Raw genomic sequence first — 10,263 nt, 5'->3', positions numbered from 1 at the left:
CACACGAGTCACTAATTCAGGTTATCGACCGCTCATTAGTTCCCTCCTTCAACATGAAACATGCAGAAAATTTTGTTTGTCCATTTTTATTCCATCATTCTTAATAGATTCGATGTACACAAGATGTAATTGATGTAAAAACAAAAACAAAGTTATTAAGGATCTTCATTGATTTTGTTTTAACTACTGTTTCTTCACTCCTTTTCTGTATCTAGTCCTATACACACACGAGTCACTAATTCAGGTTATCGACCGCTCATTAGTTCCCTCCTTCAACATGAAACATGCAGAAAATTTTGTTTGTCCATTTTTATTCCATCATTCTTAATAGATTCGATGTACACAAGATGTAATTGATGTAAGAGACAATGTCAAAGAAAAGTAGGATGAAAATGACAAGTGTAGAGGAAGGATTATAAAATTAATAATAAAGGATGAATAACATGGACAATCCTACTTGACCTTTGGAATACATTCTATAATGGATTTGACTTTTGTATGATTCTTTTAGCATCATCAAGAGTCACAAACATATAATAGCTACATGTGACATGTAATTAGATTGATTAATCAACTTCAATATGGTACTAATGACCAAACAAACCGAATGGTTACATAACAGTTGCATACAAAAATTTCCCGATTCAATTTTTCACTTTACACTATCATACACCTGAGGTACTGGTTGGTTTGCCTAAGTCAACAACCGTTCCACCTAGTCGTTAACAACCAATAATTTAGTTTAATGATAGAGTTGATGTATACAAGCTACTAAACATGACACAAGTTTAAAGAATCAATATAATCACTCTCCGTTGATCATAACCGAACGAAATGGTACCCTTTCAATGTCAACAAAGGTTGAAAACTCATTCTTTAGTGGCTGTTTCCATGGTTCACCGTCCATTTGCATATAAGCTTTTTTCCATGCTCCACCCCTTAACTCAAACCGAATTGCTGCAGCCTGGTGAACGAAATGTTGTATGAGTTCCGAGAAAATGTTTTAAAAGTGTAAATAGACAAAAGAAAGGAATCTCTTTTCTGTTTATCATTTTGGCATTTGTATTAGGGATGTGAATTTATGACATGACATGAACTTGACGTGAAGTTTGTGGGTTTGGGTTTAATAAAAAATGGGTTCAAGTCAGTTTTGGTCGAACCTGCGAGCACGTTTAGCTAAACGAGGTAGGTTCGGGTTGACCTGGCCGATTCACGCCTAGATCCATTTAACCTTTTATTTTTTAAATATTTTTTAAATGTGTTTTTGTGTGGTAACTGAATATTCATGTCAACCCGTGAATATTCATGTCGTGCTCAGGCTCTTAGATTTTTGGATTCATATTAGGTTTGACTCGTCAACCCACAAACACGATTCGTTTAACACACTTAATACAATATGTTGATATAAACGTAACGCCTTAACGAGTTCAATTTTGTAAAAAAAATCAAAGATATAAATTTAATATGTGGTACCTGTGCGATGTGTTTGGCTGAAATAAGTTCAACCATGACAAATGACGCATGCCATCCATGTTTAAATCCAAAAACTTCTAAGACACCATCATCCGCATTAGCCTCAATAAAGCCTCTCTGCATCGTTACCATTAAAGTTACTTGTATGTTATGTATCCTTACATAAAAAAGTAATGATGTTGATTTGGTACACAAGATTCCTATATTTTGCTTAGGGTCACATACATCATATAATCAAATAGTGGCGGACGCAGGATTTTTTTACTAGTGTCACTTTTACTAGTATCAATGATATTTTGTCATCAATGTGGTTTGGCCTAAATTGCCAGCTTAATCCAAAACAAAAAATTGTATGGGACACAAATTGTATGGGACACGTTAACTTTTTTATTTTTTTAAGGTCCATTAAGAAAGGTTAACAGAAAAATGTAACAGTATTAAGTCATCTGGATAAAATGGCAAAAAACAGAAACCACGATGTCTCACACGCAAAAAAATAAAATTAGTTAAAGTGGTAATTCTAGCCAAACCACATGTACGAAAACGATACGTAACTATAATAAATAAGTGAAGAAATACTTGAACCATTGTGCATGTAACTAATTATGATAAATAAGCACTTACTTTTTCCATATATTCTTGTTTCAATTTACCCCAAGGATTTCTTCCACTTGCATAGCTATGAAGATTCAAAGCAACAAGAGACCTAACACTACAAGATCATAAATTGTCAAAAAAACAGTATAAATTAAAAAATGCTAACTGGATTTGACTCTAGAAGTCTAGATTTTGACCGAACTACGTGTCCGGTCAAACTTTGACTAAAGTAATATTACCTTGATGGGATAGGGACATGCTCCCACTCTGAGCTGTTGAGTCTTTTAACATGTAACCTCAAAATATTCTTTAGTCCCCTGCATTCATCAGATTGTTAAAAGTTAAAACCAAATGAAATTTACAATGCCCTTTTTATTTTCATTTAAATACTATTTTAGATTATTTTATTTTTTTAAAAAGGCAATAATAAGTTTGCTTATTTAAAGAGTGGAGTGTGATTTCTGACATGACACGAACCTAACATGAAATTCATGGGTAGTTAAGGGTTGACTTTGCGGTTTGAAGGTTGACCTCATTTAAGCCACTTGTTTTTAGAAGTTTGTTATAAAATAGTGTTTGGCGATGTAATTTAAAAGATAAAAAAGAACTTAGCATTCAGTTTTATAATTTTAACATCATTGATTTTATGCATTGCAAACTTTTTTTGTAAATTTGTAGTTTTAGCGTATTAATATGCAAATATATATATTAATAAAAATAAGATTACATGTTAAACCGCTCATGTTCATGCCAACCCGCGAATACACATGTCATGTTCGACTCATTGAACATGACCCATTATTTAGCACCACTAATTTCAAGCCAAAAAGTACTTAAATGTGATCAAATTTTACCTCAAACCAGGGTCACTCATACAAGGTGTAAAAAACCACCCTTGTTTGCAACTATATCCAGAGTATATTATCTGTGACAACAGAAAAAAAATCATAAATAAACAAAAAACCAATCATTTAGGTATCTAAAAACCATATAACATAGATATATTAGAGATTGACACTTTGAACCATTTTATTTTAAACGGATAAACTAAAAGAAAATTTCAAGCGGATCAGAATGACCCATAGTGTAGTAAAATATAACCTGACCCGACCCGTTTGAATCCGTATTAAATTACACATTTTGACCCAAACCCGTTACCAAGTCATATTAGCGACATCAGCAAACCATATGATGTTTCTTGAGAAGTCAACTAAAGTCAAACCTTGTTTGAAATAGGACCTTGAGCAAGGTAAGGTTTTTCATTCCTTAAATGATGGAAACCATAAGCCACTTGAGCATCCATTCCTGCATCAAGAAATATTCCACATGAATAAGATATTAAAAAAACATTAAACAAATATAAGTATATATTCTATATGTTAATGCCCAAAAGAATAAATAAAATAAAATAACACACCTATGCTGAAATAATTATAGAACACTCCTTGGTAGCATGAAACTTTCTCAGCTAACTTCCCTTGAATTTCTAAATCCTACAAAAAATGGAAAATAAAATGCATAATAATAACGGTTAATTAACATAAACACTGATAATATTAAAAACTAATTATTATTATTATTAAATTTTACAAACCTGATCAAGAACAACTTCCTCAGTTTGCTTCAAAGAATGAGGTGTATCCAAATTTTCACCGGATGGCATTGATATCGAAAGTTTCCAGCTTAACAAAATAACATATATGTTACAACAATATTAACATAATATTTCTACATAATTGGAGCCTTAAACATGTTTAAGAAAAGTATAATGTTACAATAATCTTATTATTTTTAATAATAGGATATAGGAAACTTTTCGACCCCTGGGCCCGTTTGACTCGTTTCTTTTTTGGTTGTGTTATGTATCCGACCCACTCAACCCGTTTAAGATAAAACCAAAATCGAAATGTCGAATCGAATCATTATTAAAAAATTTAAAATTTTGTTTTTATGAACATGAATATTATTACAAAAATAATCTACTCCCTTCGTCCCTCTACAAGTGTCATGGTTTGAAAAACACAAAATTTAAGAAAGTTTGAATGATTGCACTCTTTTTAACAAATGACTATAATGCCCTTGACATATATAAAAAGACAAAATTTTAGAAAGTTTGAATGGTTGAACTTTTAATGGTAAATTTGGAAATTAATTAATAAAGTTTGAAAGTGGACACTTGTAATGGGACAAACTAAAAAGGAAATGTGGACACTTTCAAAGGGACGGAGGGAGTAATATTTTTAAATTATAGGATTTATGAAACCTTTTCGACCCATTGGGCACATTTGAACTGTTTCAAGTTTAGCTATTGTATATAACTGGCGCTTTCAACCCGTTTAAAATAAAACATAAAAGGAAATGAAAATTATTTGTTTAAATAAAAATTATTCACCTATCGAGGCGGCTAGTTGGTGCATAAGTGACCTTATCAAGAGTCCTTTTTATGGCAGCTTTCCAGCTAAAAGGAAATGAACCACCCTGAAAATAAGTTCAACTAGACATCAGGAACACGAAAATAAAAATAACAGAAAACCGAAATTGTTATGAAATATGACTAAAATACCCATCCAAAACTTCTGGACAAATCGTTCCCTGTACCGAGAGGAATAATTGCTGTTGGTGGAATGGGGCTTCGACCCTGCTTCTGAAGCTCTCCAAGGCATCCGAGAACCCAACCAACCGTCCCATCGCCTCCAGCGACCTTTTACACGAATAATAATTCAAACTTTTAGCATTATATGTTATATTACTTTATTGTAACTTTAAAAAATCTCAAAAGATGGTACAGATATTTTTATTCAAGGGTAAAAAATCTTTAAAAGATTAAAGATTTTGCAGTTTGTTAATATTTGGCACATTTGGATTTTTGTGCTAAGGGTGATCATATAAATATTATGACTTGAGTGTCAATGATATCTTTTTAATGTTCGGATAAATAAAATCCGAATCTCATTATTTAGATTCGAGTAATCAGTTTTAGATATTCGGTTTCATACATGTGATGACAAACATGATTATCTAGGGGTATAGTAAAAGTTTTTGTACTATACCCCTGGATTATCTAGGGGTACAGTAAAAGTGAAAGTTATTGTACCCCTAGGTAATCAGTTTTCGATAGTCAGTTTCGAACTAATTATCCAAGGGTACAATAGAAGCACCTACATGCCCTTGTTTTGTAACATAATTTGGGAGACTTTTACATATCACAAGTTTTGCATGTCTCATAAATATGACATTAATTAATTCACCAAATAATCATAATAAGTCAAAACTCAAAGTCTCAAAACACATAATCATCATATTATAACAACTTGAAATAGAAAACAATCCAAACACTACACTTTTACACTTCGTGTTATTTCAACTAATTATCCGATTCTGATTATTCAGTATCACATAATCGTTTTTGAAACGTATAGGTTAGCATTTTGAAATATGAAAAAGGCGAATTAGAAGATTTCGAAGCAACAAACACGGATTTTGGGCCCCTTAGTGACGATATCAAGATACTAAAAGAAAGGAAGCACACATATGACATACCACAATCCTTAATCTTTCTCGCGTTTCTTTGGCACAATTATCTCCATTTGCACCAAACTTCTCCAAGCAACCTAATCCGTATTCAACAAAGTCGTTCGGCCTCACATCTTTAAGATCAAAGACCTGGCACAAGAAAGAAAATAAATTAATATAGGAAATATATTATTATTGTTAAATGAAAATATCAGAATATTGTTTTTAGCCAAAACCCATAAAGATTAAGACTTAAAACCCAAATTATCATTTTATTTTACTTGAATTCGTAACTGATCTTATGCAAGAAATGAAACATTCATAAAAAAGATGTTAAAAGTTGATACTGTTCATAGAGAAAATTAAGCATAAATGGTGAAATGATGCGAAAAATTAAACATCATCAAAATATTGAAAATAAAAAAACTCATGAATACTGGGTTTCTAATTTCATAAAAAAATCATGAGATTAAACAATTTCTAACTATTAATATGGATATCTGATTTCATCAAAAATCAAGAGACAAACATATTTAAGCACCTACAAATAAGGTAAATTAACCAAATAATGCTATAATAAAAAAATCATCATAAAACCATTAATAATAAAAAATAAAAACAAAAACCTGTTCTTGACCCATCAAATTCTGGGAAATAAGGCAATAATTAAACATCATAAATTAAAAAAAAATCAGGAATCATGGGTTTCTAATTTCATAAAAAATCAAGAGATTAAACAATTTTAGCCCCCATTAATACCCCAGTTTAACCATAAATGGCGAAAATAATACTATAATAAAAAAATCATCATATAACTTTTTAAAAAATAAAATAAAAACCTGTTCTTGACCCATCAAAACATCAGTAAAAAAATTTTAACCAAAAAAAACCCTCTTAAATCATGTGTTTCAAATTTCATAAAAAATCATGAGATTAAACAATTTAAGCACCTATTAATAGCCAAATTTAACCATAAATGGTGAAAACAATACTGTAATAATAAACAAATCATCATTAAAAAAAAAACTGTCCTTGACCCATCAAATCCTGTAAAATATGCAATTATTAAACATCATTAAAAAATTAAAAAAATAACTCATGAATCATGTGTTTCAAATTTCATCAAAAAATCAAGAAATTAAACAATTTCTGCAACTATTAAACAACATCATAAATAAATGAAAAACCCTATTCTTGAGTCAATAAAATATCACCTAAAAAATAAAATAAAATAAAACTCTTAAATCATGGGAATCAAATTTCATCAAAAATCAAGAAATTAAACATTTTATGCAAACTATTATTAGCCCAAATTAAGCATAAATAGTGAAAATAATACTATAATAATAAACAAATCATCATAAAATAATTTAAAAAAATAATAAAAAACACTAAAATTAAATTTAAAAAAAAAACCTGTTCTGGACCCATCAAATCCTGCAACCTCTGTTTAAGGTCCGTCCCATGCCTGCCACCACTTTTGGAATTGACAAACACCACCACCGGACACTCTCCACCGTCCGTCTCCACAGACAACTTCCCACCGGACTCCACTATCGCCTTACACTCAATACTCTCTCTCATACCCACACGCAAGTACTCCGCCATCGTTATCTTCCGCCTCAACTCCTCTTTCGGTACACTTATTCCTGATAACGAACACCGTCTGATCGAATCCATTAGCCTTGACTTCACCGCCACCGTGTTCACTCTATTCCTCTCCGGCGCCGGTGAGTCCATGTTGACTTCTTTCTTCAGGTGGGTTTTCACAAAAATCCAATCTTTGATAATAATATTAATATTAATAGTAATAGTAATAATAAAAATTAATAATTTGAAAGAGACTGTGCCGGCAAGGAGCCGTTTGAAATGTGGTGGGTTTACTTTTTGTCAAATGGAAATTAATAATATTAATATTAAGAATAAGAATAATGATATAATATTATTATTGGTAGGTTTGATATATGACGATTATGCCCCTCGTGTGCTTTTTGGGTTTGGACGAAAGAAATGGCTCCACGTGAGGTATGTTATGTTATGTTATGTATGTACTTTTGTTTGAAATATATATATAAAGTTTTGGTATTTACAGATTCTACCTTTGAGATAGATTAATTTCACAAAGACCCTCTTATATATTTGTTAAATAGATTATATGCATATACATAACTCATGAGATTAATATAGGAATGTCGGTGTGACAAGAAATTTTTTTTATTTTTCAAAATATGTGTATTTTCTTGTTTCGTTTTTTTTTTATATCATAGTAAACGTAATTGATACTAACCAAATTCTTGTTACTGTAGCGTCTGTGTTTTCTCGGTTTTATCAACAACGCTCATGTTTTTCTAGCGTTCGGGTTTTCATCGAACTAATAAACGGTGTTTTTAAATATTTTTATCGAACTACATTTTATCTTTGTTTTTTTTGTTTTAAAAATTATAATTTGAGGAATTCATATTTTAGGTTTAGTTTTGATACCATAACGAACGTAGCTGACACCAACCAAATTCGTGTTGACTTGCCATTGCAATATTCATGTTTTTTACTATCCAAAATTCATCGCACAGCATGCGGAGGAAAATACGAGTAAGATATGTTCATGGTTAATAGAATATCTTTTTAGGAAAAGACTCACAAAAATTTTATTGATTGTTTATGTGTGGTTGTTGATACTATAGTGTTATTTATTAAGCATGTCATGTACGTTGTGGCAGTTCACACATCATTTGTACTCGAATAAACCTAAAAGTTCCTGATATACTTCTGCCTGTTTATTACCCAACTACTCAATTTTACTTTTTCTCACAAAGGAATATCGTTCTTTACCAAATATTTTGTGTACTTTAACCTGATTTATTTTCCCGATTCCATCATCTGATTTGTAAAGGACGGGATTTCCAAACTACCCGATTGAAGTATCTGAGGTGTCTCCTAAAAGTTTTTTTCCTTAACAGTAATAAAATATTAAGTAAAGTTTTTCTTCAAATAAGTTTTTAATAGAAAATGTTTTTGTTATTGGCTAGTATTTATATATATATATATATATACATATATATATATTAATAATAGTTAAACATTGAATATATATATATATATATATATATATATATATATATATATTATTAATAGTTAAACATTGAATAATGGACATGCTATAATTATTTGGGCCCATATGAGGCTCCCTTAAAGAGAAGGGGTGTGAATAATAAATTTGAATCTAAGTATCCAGAATAGATTATTTTAAAATTTTAGTTTTATTTTCACGGCTTTTTTAAAAAGTGTTATACTTTTGACAGATTGACTGCCAGTTGGACACCTTTTGGCGTATTTCCAGGTCTGCTGGAAAAGTGGAAATTATTAATTATTTTACTAACAAAACCCATACATTAAAATTAATTTAAAATTATAATAAAATAATTAATTAATTAAATACTTTGTGTCACTTAAGCTTTAGCCTAGTGCTAGGAGGGATTCCCTTCTTTGGTGGATTTTCAGGATCGAACCTGGGCTGTGATGGTGTTATGTATATATAGGTGTTTAGGAGTTTAAGAAATAGCCAATTTATCATTCAAAAAAAATAAATTAAATACTTTGCAAATCATATTATATTTGGAGAGTTTTTAACAATATGACTAAATCCTTTTTTAAAGACATTTAGGTGACAATACAATTTGAAAATAAGATCGCAAATTATATAGTAATAATTTTAAAAGGAAAAGATTAAAAATTAAAATACAAAATAATAGAAATTGTCATTTATGTTTGTATACAATTTTACTCATTATCTACTTTCTTCAAAATTGATTTGTTTTATCATTTACGTCTACAAATCCAACATCGTTTGTCATTTGTTCTTAAACCAATTAGTTTTTCTCGTTAAGACAAATCATGTGGCTTGCACATTGATCAATTTACCTATTTAATTAAAAGTATTTTAATAAATGAAAAAACAAATTAAATTACTTTATAAATATATATACGTATATATACACAACATATCGCTTTCTCTGTCTCTCCTACTTACCACTCAAGGCACAAGATCGATCGAATACTTTATTACTGCAAGAGAAAACTGACTCAAAAACTCATTACAATAATTCCGTTGATCACACATCTAAAGCCTCTAATCAAGCCCTATATTTATAATCTAACTCTAACTTGGTGACCAAGACATTACCATAATAATCATATTACAATTAGGAAACTAAACCAATTTGACCAACTTAGGTCCTTTCATATTCACCAACTTGTGAACACGGTCCAAAATTACCAACAATCACCCCCGTAAATTCGAAATCGTAAGTGTAACTTGATTTTTATTGTTCTTCTGTAACATCCTGCTTTTGGTTATAATAATAAAATAAATTTCTTTTATTTTATAGTGTGTCGTTTATCGGTTTAGATAAATAAACTAATAGAAGGCGGGCTTGGACTTTAGAAGATGGAATAAGAGACGGAATGGGCCTTAGGTCCATGGGCCTAAAGGAGTATAAATACCCCTTAAACCCTAATCCTTTCCATTTTTATCAATCTCTACACCATAGCCTACACCATCAAAAACATACACAAACACCATCCTCTATCCCGAACCAAGATCCGAAGGCGAAAACCCGAGCTTGTTGGTGCTTGAACGTCGTGACGAGCCAAACCTACATCAAGACTAGCTCGAGTTCGTTA

The 10,263-nt window shown here is 30.7% G+C and overlaps 1 protein-coding gene across 2 annotated transcripts; it reads right to left on the bottom strand.

Moving 5' to 3' along the window:
- Positions 1-559: 559 nt before the first annotated feature.
- LOC143629573 (diacylglycerol kinase 4-like) lies at positions 560-7,426 on the bottom strand. Of its 2 annotated transcripts, none has more exons than XM_077098810.1 (12): positions 7,000-7,426; positions 5,611-5,733; positions 4,634-4,771; positions 4,463-4,548; positions 3,665-3,752; positions 3,488-3,563; positions 3,293-3,375; positions 2,925-2,995; positions 2,310-2,387; positions 2,098-2,185; positions 1,474-1,590; positions 560-964 (listed from the first exon to the last, which is right to left on the bottom strand). In XM_077098810.1, exons 1-12 carry the CDS (start codon positions 7,321-7,323, stop codon positions 806-808), a joined length of 1,431 nt encoding a protein of 476 aa, XP_076954925.1. In that variant the 5' UTR covers positions 7,324-7,426; the 3' UTR covers positions 560-805. The 2 variants fall into 2 exon arrangements, with proteins under 2 accessions (XP_076954925.1, XP_076954926.1); XM_077098811.1 differs by lacking the exon at positions 7,000-7,426 and adding an exon at positions 6,210-6,227 and having other exon boundaries at positions 562-964.
- Positions 7,427-10,263: the final 2,837 nt, after the last annotated feature.

The sequence above is a fragment of the Bidens hawaiensis genome, unplaced genomic scaffold, assembly GCF_021521415.1.
Source record: "Bidens hawaiensis isolate Kalapana, Puna unplaced genomic scaffold, B.hawaiensis_p1.1 tig00005306_1, whole genome shotgun sequence".
Lineage (NCBI taxonomy): Eukaryota > Viridiplantae > Streptophyta > Magnoliopsida > Asterales > Asteraceae > Bidens > Bidens hawaiensis.
This window is presented reverse-complemented; position numbering and strand designations above follow the sequence as displayed.